This window comes from Choristoneura fumiferana, chromosome 28 (genome assembly GCF_025370935.1).
Source record: "Choristoneura fumiferana chromosome 28, NRCan_CFum_1, whole genome shotgun sequence".
Taxonomy (NCBI): Eukaryota; Metazoa; Arthropoda; class Insecta; order Lepidoptera; family Tortricidae; genus Choristoneura; species Choristoneura fumiferana.
Window position 1 is genome coordinate 7,245,150 of NC_133499.1, and position 24,706 is coordinate 7,269,855.

Consider the following 24,706-nt stretch of genomic DNA (forward strand, 5'->3'; position numbering starts at 1 on the left):
AATCCGTTGCGCCGTTTTGAGGTGAAAGACGGACAAACACACACTTCCGCATTTCCAAATTCACACAAAGAGGGTGTTTTGATGTTATTTCGTAAATTATTTAGATAACTTGCTTTATTTATTGTTTAAAACATGACATGAAAAGGATGAACCTATCTAGCTAGGACGAGACAAAAGGTCGTTCTTACAAATAAAATTAAATCAGAAGAATTTAAATAATTCTTGGTATTTACTCGCCAGAAGGTATGGAATCGCCAGATAAGAGATCAGATACCAGAATCGTTTTTTCCTAGGGACAACATTTTCATTCGAGTTTATTCCCAAATGAACTAAAATAATTTCCTTGCTCACCCGCGACCTTAAAAAGCGCGTAAGGTCGCGGGTGAGCAAGGAAATTATTTTAGTTCATTGATATGGACCTCCGCAAAGTAACGCCTGATTCAATAAATTATTTATTCCCAAATGCTTTTTTTTTTCATAATATCCTTTTTTACTGGATCTGTAGTTATTTTATATTCCACAATTAAATTTTTTAACATTATTAATCGCTAATCCTGCCGTGAATAGCAGTGCTTGCATTGTTGTGTTACGGCGTGGAGAGTAAGACAGCCGGTGAATACTGGCATTTGAGGTATCCCATCTTAGGCCTCTAGGTTGGCAACGCATCTGCAATCCCCCTGATGTTGCAGGTGTCTAAGGGCGGTGGTAATCTCTTACCATCAGGTGACCCACTTGCTCGTTTGCCATCCAGTCGAATAAAAAAAAGACAAATTGGCGTAAATCGTCAATAAGGGCCTTATCACACTAGCGATTCGCGGGAGAGTTGAAAGCGAGGCAAGCGTGCAGTGAATTCGCTGCGAGCGTATAACGATTTCGCCGCAAGTGCGCAACGATGTCGCTGCTGCGAGCGCATGGCGAGTTCGCTGCTTTAGCGCCAAAAACGCCATATTGTAAACTTTCGTATAATAAATAGGTCTTCGGCGCTAACGCAGCGAACTCGCAGCGACATCGTTGCGCGCTCGCGGCGATATCTTTTCATGCTCGCGGTGAAATCGTTACGCGCTCGAAGCGAACTCGCTGCGCGCTCACCTCGCTTTCAACTCGCCCGCAAATCGCTAGTTTAATAAGGGCCTAACTGGCTACCGCCTAAGGGTGGCCAGTTATTGATGATTTATTTACTTTACTCTAATTAAACGCATTTTATGATGATTCTTGACGTTTTTTACGCGCCGACAAGCACCGCAATGGGCCCGCATGGGAACTAATGCCCAAGCTCTCTCATTCTGAGAGGAGGCCTGTGCCCAGCAGTAGGAAGTATAGGCTAGGATGATAAAGTACCGACGTCCGACACGTCTTCCAAACCGATACCGAGCGCACAGAAAGCATTCAAGAACGGCACCGACAATAAGGTACCTTTCTTACTAAACTTTAAGGGATGTTTTAACTCATAAAAAATCGATTTAAAAACTTGTGTCTCTGTCAAATTAAAATTTAGACCCTGCTTATTAATATAGGGTAAAAAAAGAAAAAAATGATTTTTTTCGACATTTTACTTCAAGCGCGATTATCTCGGAAACTAGAACCGACAACAAGGTACCTTTTACCAGATAACGCCACATATGTGACTTTACTTCTTTTTAATAATCGCACAATCCATACTGCCACCAGACCGAATGATGTGTGTACTAGTGATGGACTTCCAGGGCCTGATGCTGGAGAGCTCTGGTTGGTAGTTGCGAGGCTCTGGCTGCAGGGTGCACCGCCATGATCAAACTGCGGCTGCGGTAGCAGGACCTGGAAGAACACGTCACCTCCAAGCAACAAATGCACATCACCCGGATTATTAAAGCTTTCATCCGCTAGCTTGTAGTTGATGGGAAACACCATGCGTGACATATCAAACTGAGTTTGTGGCCATTTGGTCGTTATTGTTTTTACAATATGGCAATTGACATTTATTTAGAATGGATAAACTGCAGAATGCACATCAAGGTTTGTAATTCCCATGATAGTAGTGTTAGTTTTCTGTGATGATTATCCTAATGCATCCACGGCCTTCTGTGTTATAAATGATGCTTGTGAACCACTATCAAGGAGAGCTCTGGCATATATTACCATCCCTGATTTAGCTATGAGCTTTATGCATGCAGTAGGTTATAAGACCTGACCCTGGTGTGAAGTAGCAGACAAGGTGTTAGAAGGGCTTGCATGATGTGAGGGCTCATCACTGTGCAATAATGTGTTGTGCTGTTGCTTGCACAAGGCACAGCGAAAGTGAAATTTACATTTGCGCTTGTGTTGGGACAGACAAATATTGCACAAGTTGTTAGTTGTTGCAAACTCTAAGCGTTTGTTAATCGCAGCTATTTTAAAACTCTGGCACTTAAATAATTTGTGTTCAGTTGACTTACAGTAAATGCAGGCAGCGATACGCACGCTTCTCAATGAAGTCTTTTACCGTGGGAGGAATTGTATTGTCTCGCTTCATCTGAAATGCTCGATGTCATTGGGTCAAGCTTCCTTGACAGGATACATATGATGATGGAGTCCCAGGTGTCGATCATCTCGCCTAGGTTTTATAAAGCAGCTAGGTTCTGCTTGACAACTGAAAGAAATGCACGCAAGTTAGTGACATTTGACCTATTTATTGCTGGCATGTCGAGTAGTACGCCAATGTGTTCGTGCGTAATTCGAACCTTATTGTCGTATCGTTTTTTTAGGAGTCAACGCTTCAGTGTAGCTATCATCTTGGAGTGGGAGATTGTTTATTAATGCTAGAGGCTCACCACTCAAAAAACCCTTGAGGTAATACAACTTTTGTACACAAGAAAGTGTGGTTTCTGTATGTAACATTGCTGTAAACATGCTCATAAACTCGTAGTATTCTGTGTACTTACCAGTGAAAGTTGGTATGACCACGCTGGGTAATTTAATTTTGCCGGGACCCGTCTCTGGTTTTGCATCGGGCGGCGGGTTACCATTATTTGATCGCAAGGTGTTGGCGATCGCATCGAGTTGTCTTCGACATCATCCTCGTCCAAATTGTCGGACTTGTCAGGCTCTAAGTTAAGCGCGGCGATTACTACTGAAAACATAATTATTGTCTTTAGTTAGAACGAACAATGAACAAACATGGCGAAGAGCGAACGAAAATGACTTGTCACGGCGTGTGGCTTGGGTTGGGTTGGCACTACTGGATTTCCGCACTTCCGCAGTGTTGCGATTGCGACTCGTACAGATAAAAGATTTCGTAGTCAGGTCGATTTGCAGCTGCGATCGGCGCTTCGAAGCGTAGGGTGGTGCTAGTTTCGCTAAGTCGTGGCGCTAGTTTCGCAGACTTGATGTTGCGCTGCTTATTGTGGCAATAGGCTATTTGACAACATTAAAAATATACCCCAAATTATGGTCATACTACAAGATAAAGGCATAAAATAACATATTTCACTTTATTTTAGACAAAAATATATATATATTTTGCATATTTCGGGAAACAAAATATAGAATTTGTTTCAACTTTATCTGTGATGGTCAACGCTCCGTGATTGGTTAAAACTTTTGTGACGTCACATGCTAGTAAACAAACAATAAACAAAGCTTCCTTGACTGAGAGTAGTAGTAGTTTACGTTTTACGGGCATTTTAAAGCAGTTTTTGGAAAATCTCGCAACTTCTAGCAATTCTAGCATTCATATTCATTTTGAATCCTAAAATGGAGACAAATTTTGTGCGAGCTGATAACACCAACCTACCCAAGATAGATGCGTTTATGGTCGCACGTTTCTTTAAGAATAACGCTGATTACTATGCTGCGGAACTTAAAAACGTAAAAACAGCAGTGTAAGTACCCCATAGACATTATTTATTTACAAACCTTCATGTAATTAAGCATAATAAAAGTTCAAGTTTTGTAAAATCTAATTTTAGGTTATGTTGTTAAATATTCGTAAATTTGATGTAAATTCTCTTTGTCATGACCTTTGCCTTTGCTTCACAGGTCTGCCAGGGAATCATATGGTGGCGATGCGATTGGGTATGTCCAACTTCACCGAGAGCGTGGAATTTGCACAGTTAAGTGTAAGATGTGCCCAGAGCACAAAGTACGAGCCAAAGGATATAATGTGACATTGACTGTTGACGAAAGTGACTGTGAAATAATTAGCTGCGAGTGCCACGACTGTGCAGCTTCAGCCGGAGGATGTAAGCATGCAGTAGCTTTTTTGATGTGGGTCCATCGTCGCACTGAGGAACCTTCATGCACTTCCATTGAGTGTTATTGGAAGAAGTCCACGTTATCCAAAGTAGGGACTACGATGAAGTATATTACTGTGCAGCAGATGTCCAAAAAAGAAGTACCACACCGACCAAGTTCGTCTGCATTATATGATGAATTTATTACTGAAGCCAAAAAGAGAAAAATTGATAACTGTGAGTTATTAAAATACCAAGATGATTTTAGACACAGTGGCATTATGAAATATTCATTGCACTGTTTACTATTAGATCAAACTCCAGAAATCAAAAACAATGTAGACAAGCTTATTGACTTGATGAAAACATCATTCACTGTAACTGCAATAAGTATGATCGAAGAAGCAACAAGGGGGCAGAATAAAAGCAGCTTATGGTATGAGATGCGATATGGCCGTATCACAGCATCAAAGGCACACGAGGTTAGTGTTTGCCATACACCAGATGGGTCATTGGTGGCCACTATAATGGGTGCAAAAGTACCTGATACAGCAGCGATGAAGAGAGGCAGAAATTTGGAGCACTCTGTCAGAAAGACAGTAAGTAAAAATTTAAAAAAAAAAAAACAGTTTGTGTGGGCTTTTTGTATGCAAAGACCATCCCATGATCGCAGCATCTCCTGCCTGATGGCTTAACAAAGGATGCCATTATAGAAATTAAATGCCCTACCAAGGCAAAAGCCAGAGAATTATTTAAAAAATGGAATTATTACAACTAAATATAAGGCACAGGTGCAACTGCAAATGTATGCAACTGGTATCAAAAAGTGCTATTTTTGTGTTGCTGACAGCAAATTTGAAGAGACGAGGAAAGTAGAAATTGTGCTAGAAAATTATGATAGTGAATATGTTAGGAATTTAGTAAAAAAGGTACTAATTTTCTGGAATAAAAATGTCTATCCTATTTTGTGTTGTAACACCAGTGTGTGATGATTAAATAAAAAACCAATTCCTTGTTTTAATTTTTTTTTATTTTATATTATTTAATAAGAGAATTCTGTAAATTAATAAGAGCACATGCAATGATAATGATATGGTCAAGAACACGAAGTATGTTGTTATTAATCACTGAATGTTGCTTGAGCATATGAAATTCTCTTATACGCCTGATTGTGCGTTCAATATGAATTCGCAAGCTAGCGATTATCTTAGTTTGTCGAACTTCTGTTTTTGAACTGCTAAACTAAGACCTGAACTGGACTTAGCAGATTTTCTGTGTGGAAGTCAGAAAGCAGTTTTTCGGGCATAAGATTTGACACTTACTTTATGCTGATATAGCCGTTATTCCTTTACCAAACGGTAGAGAATGCTGTGCACTTTTTGACAAGTATGAAAAGTAATTTTCGCCCAAAAGTGGACTTAGCAGGTTAACGAATTAGGCCGACGATGTCACTTTTATATTTTGAACTAGCTTTTACCCGCGGCTACGCTCGCGTGAACCATAAACATTTCAATGAAGCAAGCAATCAAGCAAGCATGTAAACAAGCATGCTGGGAATCCACCATCAGTGGTGTAGCGGTATAGCACGCGGTACGGATTACCGAGGACCTGGGTTCGATTCCCAGTGATGGTCTTATTTTTCTGTTTTTTCTGTGCATCTTTATTTCAGTTTGTATTTTCAATTTAAGTTAACACAAGTCTTTAAGTTTTTAGTAATTATTTAGGACACGAGCGTTCGTAATAGACATGGGTAATCTCAACTCCGCGAAGTGATCTGACTCACTAGATCCAGCTCCGGTGTCGGTACCGAATCCGCTTATTGAATCCGACTCCTTTATTGACTCCGGTTCTTTTGAGCGATTATTAATTTATCTATGGCCGATCCGCCCCGGCTCGGTTCGGTCGGTCGGTGTCGGTACGGTACTGCGGTGCCCCACCCGCTGACTGAACTGAAGTACAGATTCGTGAGAGAGAGGAAGATTCGTTCGTTAGTCCAAGTCCGAGTACCGAACCGAACCGACCAACCAAACATAGATAATAAGATCCAAGTCCAAGATCCGATCCGCAGGGCTACTACGAACCGAACCGAACCGAACCGAACCGACCAACCAAACATAGATAATAAGATCCAAGTCCAAGATCCGATCCGCAGGGCTACTATGAAACTTCAAAATCTAAGTTCGTGTCGTGCGGTCCCTCTGACACTTATACTATTTAATACAAGAGCGAGAGGGACGGTACGATACGAACTTCGAGTTTCGTAGTAGCCCTGCCGATCCGATCCGAGCCGAGCGAGAGCGAAAGCAGGCGGACGGAGCGAGTCAGTGTGAGTGAGCGTGACGGCGATCACGAGCGAGGCGAGCCGCTCGATCCAGTCGGAGTTAGTAACTCCGGAGTCAATAAGATTTGAAAGGAGTCATTAAGGGATTCGGATCCGCTTGAGGATCTGACTCTTTTGAATCTTCAGATCCGGATTTACCCACCTCTAGTTCGTAATCGTATTTTTTTTTTTAATTTTTGTAAACGTAATGGTGTCCAGTGTTACCAGTACCTGCGTCGAGCACAGAGTAATAAGAGGAATAGCAGTGTCACGTTTTTTTTTTTTTTAGTTACCCTGTATAACTACTAGCGTCGCTGTCGTCGCTTAAATTTAAATTTTTTGAAATTTTGAAGTGTACCAACCCCTGGTTAGTCCGTGTCGTGGTCATGGAGTCAGCCCCCTGCCGCCGCCGTGCTTCCGACGCGGAACAGTCGGCGCGGTGGACATACAGCGCGACTGCAGAGTGTGAGCCTGTGACGGTGAAGGAGGAGCCCGAGGGGGGCGAGTGCGGCGTGAGTGAGGCGGCCGTGGCAGAAGGCTTGTACGCCGGACACGAAGTCAAGGACGAAGTAGTCATTGGACCTGAATTGATACAGCAGCAAGACGTCGCTTTTTCAATGCAAAGTAAGTTTTGCGACTAGTTACTTAGTGCAATGAAAATAAACAATGAGTAATAAATACAGAAAATAGATTCAAGCAGAACTGTTGTCTATGTGTTTGCAAGTACTGCAACACACTACAGTACAAGTATTCTCTATGTTGAGGTTCAAGAGGGATGCCCCGGGGTGTTGCCTCTCACCTGGAGTGCTTCACAAGACAGTTCAGTTCAAATTCCTGCATGTATGCTTAGATCTACATGCAACTGGGCATTCCTCCACTAATTGGAAAATCATTGTCCTATGCTTTTTTTTGGAACAACGTGTTGAGATAAATGTCAAAGGAGAATGTTTCTGCGTTTAAAAACAACCATATTTTTAATCCTGTCTAATATTATACCAAAAGTTAAATTACCTATTTAATTTAAATTTTTCAAACACCCCAATGAACAGTCCCCTGGCATGTCCCCAACCCAGAATTTGATAAGTATCAGATAATATTAGCCATGTGTTGCAATTTAGCATGATTTCTACATTGAACTTAAAAAGAGGATTACACCATTGATGATCAAGTAGTATTTTAATTAATATCCAAAAAACAAATTACAAGTAGGGTTTCCGTTGGTTCCACACTAGGGTAAGCCTGCCACGTGGAAAACCTGATTCGGTGTACAAACAATTAATTTGATTAAATAACTAAATTTTGACAAGGCAACAAAACAAACAAGTTGTGTGTGTGTGTGTGTGTGTGCGCGCGCGTGTGTGTGTGTGTGTGTGTGTGTGTGTGTGTGTGTGTGTGTGTGTGTGTGTGTGTGTGTGTGTGTGTGTGTGTGTGTGTGCATATCTGTGTATGTGCAAGTGTTTTATGTTGTGGAAGATTATGTACTTAAGCATTGACCCTAATTAGACTCTCAGTATCGCGGTAATTTAAACTACTTAACCAGTTTATGAGCATGGATTTAACTTCGCGAGGTGAAGCCTTGGAGATGTTGCAGAATTTCAAGACCGAGTTGTAAAGGAATGGGTGAAGGAAGTCTGGAAATCTCTTCGAGAAGGAGGTCTTCACACGGGGGACAGGGACTAAAGATTCTTTTCCGCATTAAAACATCATAAAGTTCAGATCGAGTGACACCAGAATGCATCTGAAGGATAACCCGGAAAATCATCAAGCGTCGCACACTCAGGACACCCGCTTCTTTATAAAGAGCAGTAGTAGGGAAAGTACGGGGTTTTCTGAGCATAACTTTTAAGACATAACGCTGCGCTCTCCAGTGGCAAAATAGTGGAGCTGGCAGCACCCCCCCACACCCTACACACTAATATACATGTCAATTTTGTATGGATTGTAATAAGATTGAGGACTTTTTGGTGGAGTGTTTATTGACTAAGGATAGCCGTGAGAGGTATTATGATTTGGACCTGTCCAATGATGCAGTGAATATTATTTTGAGTTGTCCGGTATCGGAAGATGCAGTATGAATTTACAGGTGCACCAAGCACTTCTTGTTTATTGGCCACGAACCATTACAAACACTAGACTATGGGAGTTGACGAGCCAGAAGCCAATTGATAAGGAGATCCTATTGAGGAAGTGGCGCTGGATCGGACACGTGTTGCGGAGGCCCGATGCTCATCTCGCCAAGCAAGCGCTGGAGTGGCAAGCTGCTGGTAGTAGGAGGCCAGGCCGACCCCGAATCACCTGGAGACGGTCGGTTGAGAAGGAGATCTCCCTAATTGGGTACCATTGGCGAGACCTAGAAGCCACAGCACAGGACCGTGACGCATGGAAGTCCCTACTGCGAGCCCTATGTCCCTGCTGAGGGACTACAGGAATTCATCATCATCATCATCATCAAGCACTTCTTTGCAGCCATATAATCTGGCCATCGCAATAGAACTGTTAGATAAATGTGGCCATCGAGTCTTTCAATGAGGCTTGAATAGTCACAGGTGCACTTAAGCCTCACAAAAAAATAGAAAAAAAATGCATGTAAAATATTTTTAATCAAAAATTGTACCAAGAGCACAGCATATATAATAGTACTAACATAGTACAACAGTGTTGTCAGTGTCAGTGTGTTGCCAGATTATGATTAACATAAAAATAATTGATGAGATTGACATGTGATGTGTGCATACATATAGGTATACAATACACAATACTGTAGTTATGATGCAATACTATTTTTGCTGTTCAATTAATCATAATTTGAAGAGAAAGTTGGCAGTGGACGTAAAATTTTCCAATTAGTGGAGAAATACCCATCTGCATCCTTTACAAGAGTGGCATGAGTTAAATAACAATACTATACTTGCAACTATTCTTTATTGCACACCATAAATCAGTACAAAATACAACAAAATAACACACAGTGTAGTTAAATAACATTTGGGAATTGTGTTAATTTCTCTATTATTGTAGGTACATTAAAGAGATTACATACAAACAAACACAAATTATAACCTGTAAAGAGAGTAAAAAATAACAGGAACCCATGTAATAAATAAAATTTATCATGGAGATTGTAGTTACAAATAAAATATTTTTTACAGATGCTGTGTGTAGAGTGGTGGGTCCATGCAGTCTGAAGCCAGAAGTCGTTGCCGACGCCGCACCCGACTGCAGCCACACCTGCCCCGGGGATGGCCCTCGCTGCAAAAGGAGCCTCGAGCAGCAGTACAGGCTGACAAGCTGTTTTGTCAGACTGGAGCGTCTCCCAATAGGGAACCTGCACAGAGGCGAGCCTTGCAGCAGCATGCAAGCTAACCCCAGTGCCAGTGCCCTGCTGTGCAGCAGAGGGCAGGGCCAGAGACGTCCCTGCAACTGGCCAACCCCACTTGCGTGTCACAAACAAGGTAAGGCTCATTATGAACTACACTAAGACAACTTGCTTCTATCCTAAAAAAAAGCAATGCACAGAAAGAGAAAGGAAAAAAAGAGATTAACTTAACGTAGTTCATTTACGTATATGAACTTTCAAGAAATACCTACCTAAAACCATGATCCATTTCTTGATGTAGTTAAAGTTAAATTGTGATAGATCAATCTGTATGCTCGTCAAAGCTAAGTAATGCTCGCTCGTCTATAAACGATCATAATTAATATACCTAGATAAGCGACTAAGAAGACGCTTCAAGTTAATGATTCTTTCGAACTGATCTGATGCTGAAGCCAGAAGGTAGGCAACAGAACTCTGTTATAAAACAACGTAACTAAGTCGTGTTTGGGCTTAATGTATAATCGTTGTGAGATGTACTTTGGCTACAAATCACTAAAAAGTCAGAAATAAAGAATTTTTTTAACAAAAAAGTAAAACCGACAAAAAATAATGGAACCAACTACAAAACCCTTGAAAATATTTTCCTAGGCACCTACTAGCTCGAAGTCGGTGACTCAGCACGACCCAGCAGGAGGGATTGAAACCTATGGTACGTAAGTGAGGTAGACGACTATTGTTCCACTCATGCTGGCTCGTGCTAAGGCACCGACTTCGAGCTAGTAGGTACCTAGAACATTTTTTTCAAGGGTTTTGTAGTTTGTTCCATTTTTTGTTATTTTTTTTTGGAGTCGGTTTTACTTTTTTACAGAAAAGTGTCCAGAAAAATAAGACTGTTCAAACGCTCGAATAATCGCCCTGTAAAATATTTTTTCTTCTGAAATCTCCCAAATATATTATCTTGCAGATACACTGAACAGGAGTGAGGTGGTCCCGTGCCAGCAGCAGCCAGCGGGCGGAGCCGGGGCCGCGCCCGAGTGCACCCACACCCGCCCCGGGGAGGGACCTCGCTGCAACATGAGCCACGACCAACAGTTCCAGCTTAGGAGCTGCTCTGTGAGGCTCGAGCGCATCCTCATGGAAGACTTGCCCACATGCAACACTTGTCTCATAACCTTTGACTGTAAATCAAGTCTAAAAAATCATAATTGCACACAGTCAGTAGAAGAATCTAATATCTGTGCAGAGTTAGCTACGCATCATTTAGAAACAGGAAGTGAAACATTGTTACGATATTCGTCCGATGATGCGAGGATTTTCACACAAGAAACAACTTGCTCTGACAATATTTCCAAATCACAGTATCGGAATCAATCTGTTGTGTTTTCTCACACAGACGAGAAACCATTTTCTTGTGACATTTGTAAGTCGCGGTTTGCTCTAAAAAGTTCTTTAGTTATTCATATACGAACTCACACGGGCGGGAAACCTTTTTCTTGTGACATTTGTAAGTCGCGGTTTACTCAAAGAAGTAATTTGGATGCGCATAAACGAACTCACACAGGCGAGAAATCTTTTTCTTGCGATGTTTGTAAGTCGCGGTTTACACAAAAAAGTCATTTGAATGCGCATAAACGAACTCACACAGGCGAGAAATCTTTTTCTTGCGATGTTTGTAAGTCGCGGTTTACACAAAAAAGTCATTTGAATGCGCATAAACGAACTCACACAGGCGAGAAATCTTTTTCTTGCGATGTTTGTAAGTCGCGGTTTACACAAAAAAGTCATTTGAATGCGCATAAACGAACTCACACAGGCGAGAAATCTTTTTCTTGCGATGTTTGTAAGTCGCGGTTTACACAAAGAAGTACATTGGATGCGCATAAACGAACTCACACAGGCGAGAAACCTTTTTCTTGCGACGTTTGTGAGTCGCGGTTTTCTCGAAGAAGTCATTTGAATGCGCATAAACGAACTCACACAGGCGAGAAACCTTATTCTTGTGACATTTGTAAGTTGCGGTTTACGCAAATAAGTGGTTTGTATAAGCATAAACAAACTCACACAGGCGAGAAACCTTTTTCTTGCGATGTTTGTAAGTCGCGGTTTACACAAAGAAGTCATTTGGATGCGCATAAACGAACTCATACAGGCGAGAAACCTTTTTCTTGCGATGTTTGTAAGTCGCGGTTTGCTCTAAAAAGTTCTTTAGTTATTCATATACGAACTCACACAGGCGAGAAACCTTATTCTTGTGACATTTGTAAGTTGCGGTTTACGCAAATAAGTGGTTTGTATAAGCATAAACAAACTCACACAGGCGAGAAACCTTTTTCTTGCGATGTTTGTAAGTCGCGGTTTACACAAAGAAGTCATTTGGATGCGCATAAACGAACTCATACAGGCGAGAAACCTTTTTCTTGCGATGTTTGTAAGTCGCGGTTTGCTCTAAAAAGTTCTTTAGTTATTCATATACGAACTCACACAGGCGAGAAACCTTATTCTTGTGACATTTGTAAGTTGCGGTTTACGCAAATAAGTGGTTTGTATAAGCATAAACAAACTCACACAGGCGAGAAACCTTTTTCTTGCGATGTTTGTAAGTCGCGGTTTACTCGAAGAAGTCTTTTGGCTAGGCATAGACGAACTCACACAGGCGAGAAACCTTTTTCTTGCGATGTTTGTAAGTCGCGGTTTACACAAAGAAGTAATTTGGATGCGCATAAACGAACTCACACAGGCGAGAAATCTTTTTCTTGCGATGTTTGTAAGTCGCGGTTTACACAAAGAAGTCATTTGGATGCGCATAAACGAACTCACACAGGCGAGAAATCTTTTTCTTGCGATGTTTGTAAGTCGCGGTTTACACAAAGAAGTCATTTGGATGCGCATGTACGAACTCACACAGGCGAGAAACCTTTTTCTTGCGATGTTTGTAAGTCGCGGTTTACACAAAGAAGTACTTTGGATGCGCATAAACGAACTCACACAGGCGAGAAACCTTTTTCTTGCGATGTTTGTAAGTCGCGGTTTACACGAAGAAGTACTTTGGTTGCGCATAAACGAACTCACACAGGCGAGAAACCTTTTTCTTGCGATGTTTGTAAGTCGCGGTTTACTCGAAGAAGTCTTTTGGCTAGGCATAGACGAACTCACACAGGCGAGAAACCTTTTTCTTGCGATGTTTGTAAGTCGCGGTTTACACAAAGAAGTCATTTGGATGCGCATAAACGAACTCACACAGGCGAGAAACCTTTTTCTTGCGATGTTTGTAAGTCGCGGTTTACTCGAAGAAGTCATTTGGATATGCATAAACGAACTCACACAGGCGAGAAATCTTTTTCCTGTGACATTTGTAAGTTGCGGTTTGCTTGCAAAAGTTATTTAGTTATTCATATACGAACTCACACGAGCGAGTAACCTTTTTCTTGTGACCTTTGTAATTCGCGGTTTACGCGTAGCAGTAGTTTGACTACACATAAACGAACTCACACGGGCGAGAAACTCTTTTTTTTTCTAACGTTTGTAAGTTGCGGTTTTCGCAAACGAGCAATTTGGCTGAGCATAGACGACTTCACACAGGCGAGAAACCTTTCTCTTGCGACGTTTGTGAGTCGCGGTTTTCTCGCAGGGAACATTTGGCTAGGCATATACGAATACACACAGGCGAGGCTACTCATAGATGAGCTCACGCGCGAGAGAAGGCTGTTGCTTGAGCGGGGAGCTTGCCATCAAGAGCCGCGTTTACATTTAACTGTCGTGTTCTGTCGTGACGCATCAGAACGGTATCGCTTTCGTACATTTTATATGGTTAACTGTGTCTGCTAAAACTACAATGTTACCACTTGAACGTGCACAGCGTGCTGTCCTAAAAGTTGTGTTTTTTAAGGGTTTTAGATACCCAACTGAGGATCTATATAAAGACAGTGCAGTACTTACTGTAAGACAGCTCTTTATTAAAAGCCTCATTGTTGATCAACATAAAATCTTACCCGACCATGCTATTACTCGTCGTAGAATTGATTTGGTTTATTCTATACCTAGATGTAAGTCAGCGTTCTCTCGAACCACTAGTATATAACCGAATTAGTAAGCATGTTATGTTGCGTGACCTAAGTTCTTATCAATGTATAAAAGTGTTAAACAAGTTTCTATCTTCGCTTAGCTATGCTGAGGCAGAAAAAATCCTCAAATAAATGAAAGAAAATGGCACACCAGACACACATCCACATCTACTTACTTGCGTACATCCTCACTGGCTAGTTATTCATATATACATTACATACATAATAATATTCATATACAATCATGCGCACACACCTGACACACTTTATACAAACACATAAAATATATAGATTGTCATGATAGATACTAGATTATTTTTATTAAATACTTTACTTGTTTGCAACATTGAAGATTCATCTGAAGTTTATGCATGTACTTGTTTACCTCTAAGTTAGACGTACCTATTAGCAATTAGCAACAAGTGTACTTATTTGTCTTACCCTCAATTAATCACTGCAGTAACTTTTTATTTAAATATTTATATAAACCTAAATTAATAGGATGACGAACTTTACCTAAACTTGCTAATACATCATAAGGTGAATAGATGTAACTCATAGTTAATTCCTGTCCAAAATAACATCCTCACCTAATTAACTTGCTACTTCGATATAGCTACATTTATTGTACAGATGCTTTAATGATTGTTGTGTTTAGCTAAATAAAGAATTATTATTATTATTATTTGTCTTTCATTCTTAGGTTAGGTTTTTATAATAGTTATAAAAAGTAAAATACAGAAAAGTACATACAAAATAAAAATATTATAAAAACCTAACCTAGTTTGCCGCCGGTAACGGGGCAGGGCCCAAGCTACCGGTGGTCAGGGCCGCAGAGTGAGGAACCTAAGGACGATGCGTGCCGTGTCCAGAAGTACCGCCTTCTGTATCTGGCCCTTGATCCAGCCATCTAGCGAGAGTCTCTTGAGATGTTGGTCGAGACTCTTCGCTATTAGACCGTTTGCCGAAACGACTATCGGGACAATGATCGTCGAGTCAACATCCCACATAGCAGTCACCTCGTGAGCCAAGTCAAGGTACTTGCTGAGTTTGTCCTTCTCGGCCTTCGAGGTTCTCGTCATGTGGGATGGTGACGTCGACGAGCACTGCCTGGCGGTTTGATCGATCTGTCAGCACGACATCAGGCTTATTGGCTACAATAGTCCTGTCCGTGATGACAGATCGATCCCAATAGAGCGTGGCACGACCATTTTCAAGAACTGGCGCAGGGACATACCTATAATACGGCACCTCAGAGTCTACAAGGCCGTATCGAAGAGCAAATTGCTGGTGGATAATCCTGGCTACTAAGTTATGTCTGTTATTATTATTATTTAGTAGCAGTCGTGGCAGTCGTACAAATAAAAGAAATTGGAGTGAATGAAAACAATAAATAACACTGTTTTGCCGTAATTGAACAGGTTTTTTTCCCAGCTATAAAGCTCAAAATTTCAGCTTTATCGCTAAATGTCACGTGACCAGATTTATCGCTGCAAACGAGCGACTAGCAACTGCAGGGCTACTACGAAACTTGAAACTCGAAGTTCGTATCGTACCGTCCCTCTCGCTCTCGTATTAAATAGTATAAGTGTCAGAGGGACCGCACGACACGAACTTCGAGTTTCGTAGAAGCCCTGCTGCATGTGGCCCCAACTTAAAGCCAACGAGTTTGTAGTGCTCTGTCGAGCGCCGCAATGTAATGCAACTTGCACGATTTTTCTTGTAAGTCCAAACTCGGCTTAGGGCTACTACTACGAAATTCAGAAATCGAAGTCCGCGTCCGGGACGGCAACACACGAAGTTAGAGTTTTGCAAGTGCAAAAGTGTTCGTATACTTACTGGGCCAATCAACTTTTTTACCGACACTAATCTGTCCGCGACACTTTCAAACAATTGCAGATTTTTGTAAGTAAACATGTTTTTTCTGTAATTTAATAGATGGTGTACATGAATACATGCCACCTACGTAAGTTCAACCTATTAAACGTGAAATATCTTGTTGGAAGTACGATTTTTTGGTAACGCCAGAGACAATTTTGGTAACGCAGGAGACGCCCAAAGTGTCGGTAAAATAGTTGATTGGCCCTACTACGAAGTCGTAGTAAGTATACGAACACTTTTTAAACGTTTCGCAGCTGTTTGCATACTTAAATTACGCATTTATTTACGCTGCAGCGTTTTTGAGCAGCGGAATACACAGTATGCTTTAAAAACGCGACAAATAACGCGCGTCACTGCGTTACGATGCGTCAACGTATTCTGACCACTATTTTTAAAAACTCTTATGTCACCTTCGACAATCTTACTAACTGAACTAAATACTAATCAGTGTTCTAAAAGGTTCAGTTTAGTTTGAGGGTTTTTCGACAGGCAAAATACCGCTAGATGGCGTCCGTTTCAAATTAGTCTTGCTTGCGATTGGTTCGTTTATGTAACCAATCACACACGTGACGCAAATGTCAAAGTTGTCTAACTGCCAACTAAACATAAGAGCTTTGAAAAGTGACGTTTGACATTTAGTAAAAATCTTGCGCCCTTATCTGTTCAGTATAAAATAAAAAGGATAGATATCTTTTTAATCTTTTAATCATTACAAAGCCAAATCCCGGTCTCTGTTTATAAGAAATATCTTCATATACAATTATACATACAAGGAATCAAATATCTCATTATACTTAGTCGAGTATTCTTTTTATTTAAGTATTAGCAAATTACAAAAAAAATAGATTATGTATTTGGCAGTAACAGTCCATTATTAATGTAAAAAAAATTGCATGACATTTTAGTAAAACCTTTCGTCCGGCAGAAATACGACAGAATTTTTTTGGTATTTTTATTCAAGATTCCACTAAGCAGTCGTGTCACACCTTACATTTCCACCTTTCCCTATTGCAATGGCTATATATTTTACAGATATGTGTGCATAATGGTTTACTATCGCATTTATCGGAAAAGTTCGCATATATCGTGCTCTCTCAATTAATTTCAGTACTCATGTTACAGCCGTACAATTTTCATTCTGACATTAAATTATAAAGTTCCATATACTGGATATGAAAATTTCATTCATTTAATAGAATAATTGATTGACACTTTGGGGTGCCGTCGTATTGCAATTAAAAACAAAGGGCCTCCTCCGAAGTTCGAAAATCGAATTTCGTATCGTACCGTCCCTCTCGCTCTCGTGTTAAATAGTATAAGTGTCAGAGGGACCGAACGACACGAACTTCGATTTTTGAATTTCGTAGTAGCCCTGCTGACTTTTCCCGATGCAAAACCATTATGTACTACATCTATAATCCGTCGCTACAATTATCAAAGAATTCTGTCATTATTTCTGTTGCATTTTAAAAAACAGCATCGGAAAACGGCACATTCTTAAAACCGTTATTTTAAACCTCGTAAGACACAACTTCCTATTTTTAGGACTATAAAATTAAATACGCGTTCCGGCCAAAGTGGTATACATTAATCAAATATCGTCCCGTGGTCCTAAAATAAGGACATAGTCCAAAGTTCTGGGCTTGTATAAGTAGTCAAAACCGTTTATACAACGATGGGACAGCAATATTAGGTTTAGATCGCTTAACGTCGTCGTCGGTTGGTCGTTACAACCAGTGTTATTTTGGCGTATAAGATTATGTTGGGTCGTTACATCCGATATATCGTTCGAACTGGTGTCGCTATAAATGGTTTTGATTGTATCTTACTTTAGAACGCTAGGTCTGTATTACTAATGTTTTAAAAACAGTACGTTCGGGCTTTACGAGGTTAATCAATCGGTTAATAAAATAACGCATGTTATTAACCGTTTTCTAACGTGTCTGTCTTCGGTTAAGCCTTCAATAGTTACAAAGGGAATGCAATATTAAAATTATTGTCAATATTTTAATATTTTTGGATGAGATTTTTATTTATTTTGTTACAAAGTGCATATTTTTTTATTTACACACAAGCTTATTTACGCGAGCAATAATAAATATGGTATGTTGTTTGGCGAAAAAACAAATTTGCTATCTGACCACGAATATGCCGCCTCCGGCTGTTTCATACACAAAATGTAGTAACAGTGACATATAGTTATAGTGTCATATATTCATTATATATGAGAGCTATGGAGAGAGCTATGCATGGAGTTTCTTTGCACGATAGAATCCGGAATACGGAAATTCGTCGAAGAACTAAAGTCACTGACATAGCTGGAAAAATATGCAAATTGAAGTGGCAATGGGCAGGCCACATCGCTCGAACAGATAACCGTTGGGGGAGAAAAGTCCTTGAGTGGCGACCACGAACTGGAAGACGAAGCGTTGGCAGGCCTCCCACCAGGTGGACTGACGTCGTGAGAGTAGCGGGCCGGTGGATGCAAGTGGCGAGTTGTCGTTCATTGTGGCGTTCTAAGGGGGAGGCCTTTGTTCAGCAGTGGACGTCTTCCGGCTGATGATGATGAGAGCAACAACCGTGCACCATGCTACCATTAGATATTAGACTCAGGTCAGATGTTCGAAACGTGTTAGCCTAATATGTTTGTGTGTTCTTACATTGTGGAGGCGAGGACGTATCTATCGTAAAGTATCGTATTACATTGCGAGGCCGTTAAGCCAACGAGCATGTAGCGGTCGATCGAGCGCCGCAATGTAATGCAACTTGCACGATTTTTCTTGCAAGTCTAAACTCGGCTTAAGGTCGTGGGTGAGCGAACTAATTGTTTAAATTTTGATTGATATGGAGCTCCGCAAAGTAACGCCTGATTCAGTGGTTTACATAATGTCATCGCCAATGTATATTACACCTATGACTCAGGTAAAGTATTACGTAAGCACCGAAAGAGAGTGGGGGGGGGGGGCTAGATGGTGCTTACGTTAGAATTTTTTTTTGTAAAATGTATAGGTTTTAATTCAAGCAAATATGGCTAACCTCGTTGCAACAAATTCACATGAATAACAATTAAGAAACCTGAATAGATTGAAAAATATATATACCAATGTTTATGTAAGCATGGGGGGGGGAGGGGGTTCAAAATGACTAAAACTCTGCTTACGTAATACTTAAATGACCCCAGTGGCCCTGAAGCGGCTACTGCTTCATATTCAAAGTCCTCTATGCAATACCATATCATTATCACCCGCATAACTTCTTAAACTAACAGTTTTAAATACGGCTTATAAAAATATAATAAATGCATTTTCAATATCAGCTAATCGTTCGATCGCTGCCTGAGAACGAAAGGGTTCCAACTTGGCTGAAGTTAGGTACAAGATGTTTCCAAAATAATCACGAATATTTCAGGTGCTTGTAAATATTTTAAAGGTTTTTTTTAAAGGCCAGTTACTTTGAATCAAAAATACGGTCATCAAGTGACGTCACATGCAAGTAGCGCCCACAAGTAATCCGAAAAGCGTTTTAGAAGAGATATATCCCAGAGAGCCCTCGCGTCTTTGTAAAGGACCTAAAACCAAGAATAACGGCCGAATGTACTTTATAAAGTAGGTACAAATTGTTCATTGAATAAAGAATTTTAAGAGCTTTGAAATAATATACAAAATAACGAAGCTGGTGAACCACGGTTAGGTCTTAAGTACTAAGTCTTTTAAAAAAAGTTGAGATCACAATAAATCCCATTTCAAGCCAATATTTTTTTCTCCTTTTCTAATAATATATAGGTTCGCAAGTTCAGGAGTTGTCAAATATCGTATTTCAATGAAAACCCAAGAACAAGGGCGTTCAAACTGACCAAACCAACTCCTAAACCATCCAGGATCAATTTATCACCTTGTTAAAGCAATATCAACTCAATAACAAATCTCATTAGAATCAAATTCCAATATGTTAGATACCCTTTAGTTCTAAGGACGCGCAATATGGCCGCTTACGTTACTACGGCAACTCGCTCGCAACTCGAACTCACTCATGGATCTTGTGTCAAAAGTAAAATGAATACTAAGGGTCACGTTGTAAAACAAATCATAACCAACATTACAAAAATTTACATTCCTAATATAGTTTTGTATTCTATTTCTATTGAATAACTCTTTATTCTACAATTATATTAACACAGTTGACAAGAGATATACAAACGCCAACTTATCCTTAAAGGGATCTCTTCCAATTCCTTTGAACGATTGACAGGACATCAGAAACAAGAGTACACAATATGACGGAAAGATAAAAGGATGGAAATATTTAAATATAGAAAACTTTTATTATTAATGTGTAAATGTGTGTGTCCGCTTTCTCTTGACACTGATGTCAACTGCTCAACGAATCTTGAAGTTTTTGACCTTGACACGGAAAAGGATACCTTTTAGGGTACATTATTTCTCAAATCCTAGTGATTTCTTGCTCTTGCACGCTTATATCCATATTTTATCGAGTTGCTAGCGAGTTATCGTAGTAGCACCATCACTGACAGATAGAAGTCAGTGACTTATGAAATACAAGATGGCGGATGCAATTTTAAAAGCCACAATGTCATTAAAATAAATCCAATAAAGAAAAAAAAAACTTTTTTCAAATTATTTATTTGTGATACAAATGTAATATGAGTATTGTCACTTATAATTAATCTTCATTTTATTTTTTTGTCAAATTGACAGATGTCAAAATTACTGATAATTCAAGGGTTCCGTATCCAATCTATGACTCTAATAAGGCTGTTCTCCGTCTGTCTGCCACAAGTATCTTTTGAACTGTAATATTAACACTTAGATTTCAAGTGTCACAGAGTCGTGTATTGCGGGGTCAATCCACCATTTAGTGTACCTATAATGTTCTGTCCCCTAGGGGACAACAGTGATACACTTTGTTAGAAAAATATTTGCAATATACTATTAGAATTAATACTGTCACAACTCCTAACTTTTAGCGGATTTGTACCCCGTAAAATCATGCTTTTAAAACTCAGGCAGGAGACGTTACCATGGCAACAAAGTACACTAAAAAATTGATTGACCCTGCTATACAGGTGGACCACAAATTTTAATATAAGTTACATCGATCTCCGTCCGCGCAGACGAGTCAACACCGCACTAAACCGATTGTAAACACAAATACAATAAAAACCTTATCGCGCTAGATGCAAGGTATATAATGCAATGACAGGTAAACTGACGCGACGTGTGACGCAGCGTCGAACAAAATGGCGGTCGCGTGGCGCGCGAACGTTTAACCAATGGCTGATCAGGATTTTACCCGCACCAACGTACGGCCTTATTATTATTAAAACATCGCTGTAACTTATATTTATGGTACAACTATACTCACTTTTACAATGAAAAAAAAATACGAACTAAGATTTTTTTATCACAATAATATCAACCTTTTTTTTTTTTGTTGGTACGGAAACCCTCTGTGCGCGAGTAAGCCTCGCAAAACATAATTTGGTTTAGTAAATGCTTTGATACAAGAGGACATTTGATTCAAAATAAAATATCACAACAATTCTAGACAACTAGAGATTCTCAAAAAGCTGTGACTTTTAAAATTGTATTTTTTTGGAGATTCCAGTATAATCAATACGTTAAAAATAAGTTAAACAATTAAATTACAATAAGTAATACTCGTGTAATTGTGATGTATTTTAGACACATTCAACAAAAATACTAGATATCTTTTCTATACTTATTTCACAATTTTGAAACTTGACATAAAATTTCAAATACATATTTTTGAAAACAAATCTTTTTGACAAACCAACCGTCATAGTAGATATCCTACCTTTTCACAGAAATATTATATCACAAATGTTTCATGTGCCATTCAAACTGATTTATTTCCCTAAAACCCATTTTTTCGATATAAAATTTTTCTCTGTGAATTTTCTTATGGTTTCATAGACACAGTTAGGTTAGGTTTGTAAGAAAGTTGCAAAAAAATGGTTTTAAAGAAAATCGTGAGCTGTGAAATGAAACATTTGAGAATAATATTTCGTCTAATAGACAGAGAACCATCCTCATTCGGGTTTCAAAAAAAATGGCCTCCAAAAAGTCAAGTCAAGTTTCAAATTGTATAATAACTACAGAAGAAACAATATTTTTCAAAACGCCGTCCACATTAAAAAGATAGTAAAGACAATAAATAAAACGTAACAAGTAACTAAACCTTTATTTGGGGGGGATTATTTTTGAACTAACCAAAGTTCAATCTATTTATCTAACGCCTTGAACAGAAGCAAAGAATTATAACATAGACCGTACTTTTCAAACTGACCGACATTAGTTCAGCGAATTATAATAATCGAGTCTTTAGATTTTCCCTGTTTCATACAAATCAGGGTTTCAATCACAAAAAAGGGTTTTCACTGCGGCAAAATATCGCTAGATGGCGTTAGTATCGTGAGATACGTTTGCTTGCGATTGGCTCATTTAGTTTTTTTCGATTGCTTATTTATCAGGCTACCGATAAAATATAAACTTGTAATGTGTACCTAAGGATAAAAACTGATTATTTTTTTAAAGTAGCTGAACTAATGTCATCCAGTTTCACGAGTACGATATATGTTTTAATTATTTGCTCCTGTTAAAAGGGCCCACTGTATAAAGCATACGGATGTACAGCGGCCACCGCATATATCGGAGCGGCCAAGGTAATCAAAAATATCGAAACATGAACTCTAATACCTTAATAATAGAGTGCAAGTTCCGAAATTTCTGATGGCGACTGTACAGACGGCCAAGATTTCTTCACGGTTACTCGTTTAAGTTTTTCGAGTCCTCTAACCTGGATTTGGAGCCGCATCTCACGGTACACCGAGCTTCAGCGAAACATCGCTAGATGGCGTTAGTATCGACGGCCGCTTGACATTGCTCTTGCTTGCGATTGGCTCATTTAGTTCAACCAATGACAAACGCGACGCAAATGTCAAAATTGTCAAACGGACCACGCGGTACTAGGAAACTAGTCTGTCACAGAAATCTAATAATATTACAGGTAAAAAAACTTAAGAAGATGACCTGTTGTATGTACACTGGACAGTACCTACCTGGCGATTAAGACTGCACATCGGTCTTCGGAAAAAGACAATGAGGGCTATCGCGTATGAATTCGCCACTAGAGGCGCTAGTGTAGCGTGAGGTCTCCGAAATGTCAAATCTCATAGTTTTTGGGTGAGCTACGCGGGTTTATTTATAATTAGAATAATTTTGTGAATATTTTGCAATATCTGAAATTAATTATGGCAAATATGCGTTCCGGGGCAATGAATGTCTGTGTTTTGAGACAGTTTTGTCTTTCGGAAACCTTTGTCCTCCCTTTTTCCCGAACAAAACGGGGACTATGCAACACTGTGGCATGCTCGATATTTTTATGGTACGGTTTTAAGGTGTATTAAATATGATTTTAATCTAAACTTTGTTTTCACACCCGTAAAAACAGACTTAAAAACCTCACGCAACAGTGCGCCATCTAGTGAGACAAAAAACGATAGCCCTCATTGGCTGTTCACGACGATTTCTGAACACTGGCGACCGTCCATCAATCATCGTATTTATTAAGTGACGTTTTATAACAAATAAATACTGCACCTTTATGGACTTACCTATAACTAGTTCACGTCAAATTAATGACATGTCAACTTCGGATATCTATAGAGAGCTGTTGCAACTACTAGAAAAAGGACAGTTCCCTCTTTATCCTAAAGATGCCATCGTACAATTTAAAGTTTTGGGGGGTTTCAACAACTCTTTATTATATGTTTTCATCTAAATGCGTTCGTACTCTATTGCACCTGTACAACGACTGACAAACGTCACATAAGTAGTGTGTGACAACGCTCTACGAAGCCGAAATTAGCCGAGTCTCTTTCCAAAGACCGTTGTGCAATCTTTATGGCAGGGTACCGTAGTATGGGGCACAGAATTGATAAAGTCATTTTTCGAATACGGACAGTCGACTTATCTATATAGTTTTTTACCTTTAGCGTTTTGTTTCATTTTCTCATTAGATTGTCGAGACAAAACACTAATATTATTAGACTTGTAATCTTTGAGAAACAGGGCCCCGTTGTCAAGTAGTGAGTCTTGCACCTTGAGTTTACAAAAAAAAACTTTTGCAATCAAAAATAATCCCACCCAAAATAAAACTATTATATTCACAATTGTTTGAGTACTCAATTAATTACTAATATTAAATTATTATAATTACTATTCACAGTAGCATATTTAGGAGTACGTTTATAATAACAATTATTAAAGATCACCGTTGCTCGCTCAATGGATGCTCGCGGGATGTTACGTGGTCCAGCTCATTACCTGTCTGACATATAAGAATTATAAGTATACATTAAGACTTAGGGGCAAATGTAATGCCGTCTCCGTCTATTCGAACAAAACAAATAGAGACGGCATCACACCTAACCGCCAACACTAATCAATGGATGGTGAAACAGCCCCTTAAATTACTAAATTAAACGGTTCGACTCCCGATTATAAAGCTCGGTCCACATTTGTATCATTTTGCCGATCACGATCAAGCGTATCGTATCTAGCTCGCGTATCCTAAGTATGGACGCTCACTTTGGGCACACCGTATCACTAGCATCGTCGCGTGAATAAAATGAGTCCTTACTAACGTAGCGTAGGAGCGTATCGTATCATAACGCCGTATCATTAAGTGTGCACGCCATCCGTATCCCCTTTGATGATCGGGGATAAACCGCTTCGAGAGCGTTCACGGCGTATCGTGATACAGTATCAAAACACGTCCATATTTACCGATCTTGATACGCGTGTCGGATCGCAAGTGTGCGTGGTATATAACATACTTTTATCTACACCCATATAGTAAATCCTCAATTATGCGTTCAAAAACCATAGGTAATGACCAG

At 39.6% G+C, this 24,706-nt stretch overlaps 2 protein-coding genes and 1 pseudogene across 2 annotated transcripts in view; 2 read left to right on the forward strand and 1 right to left on the reverse strand.

The window, feature by feature from the left end:
• The first annotated feature begins 3,569 nt into the window (after positions 1–3,569).
• On the forward strand, positions 3,570–5,204 carry LOC141443840 (uncharacterized; annotated as a pseudogene).
• Positions 5,205–6,782: 1,578 nt separating this feature from the next.
• LOC141443839 (uncharacterized) lies at positions 6,783–13,401 on the forward strand. Its single transcript, XM_074109207.1, has 3 exons — positions 6,783–7,131; positions 9,657–9,959; positions 10,788–13,401. Exons 1-3 carry the CDS (start codon positions 6,894–6,896, stop codon positions 13,238–13,240), a joined length of 2,994 nt encoding a protein of 997 aa, XP_073965308.1. The 5' UTR covers positions 6,783–6,893; the 3' UTR covers positions 13,241–13,401.
• A 3,053-nt stretch (positions 13,402–16,454) lies between these two features.
• CdGAPr (GTPase-activating protein CdGAPr) overlaps positions 16,455–24,706 on the reverse strand; it is a 57,598-nt gene continuing 49,346 nt past the window's right edge. Inside the window, exon 27 of the mRNA XM_074109146.1 lies at positions 16,455–24,135. The gene's annotated coding sequence lies outside the window, so the exon portion shown is untranslated. The remainder of the gene's footprint in view (positions 24,136–24,706) is intronic.

What these genes read in the sequence shown, in the direction of transcription:
- LOC141443839 (XM_074109207.1), top strand. Translation starts at nt 6,894, where the DNA reads ATGGAGTCAGCCCCCTGCCGCCGCCGTGCTTCCGACGCGGAACAGTCG. An exon ending in CGTCGCTTTTTCAATGCAAA is followed by an intron (nt 7,132 to 9,656) that starts GTAAGTTTTGCG and finishes TATTTTTTACAG; the next exon opens with ATGCTGTGTGTAGAGTGGTG. An exon ending in ACTTGCGTGTCACAAACAAG is followed by an intron (nt 9,960 to 10,787) that starts GTAAGGCTCATT and finishes ATTATCTTGCAG; the next exon opens with ATACACTGAACAGGAGTGAG.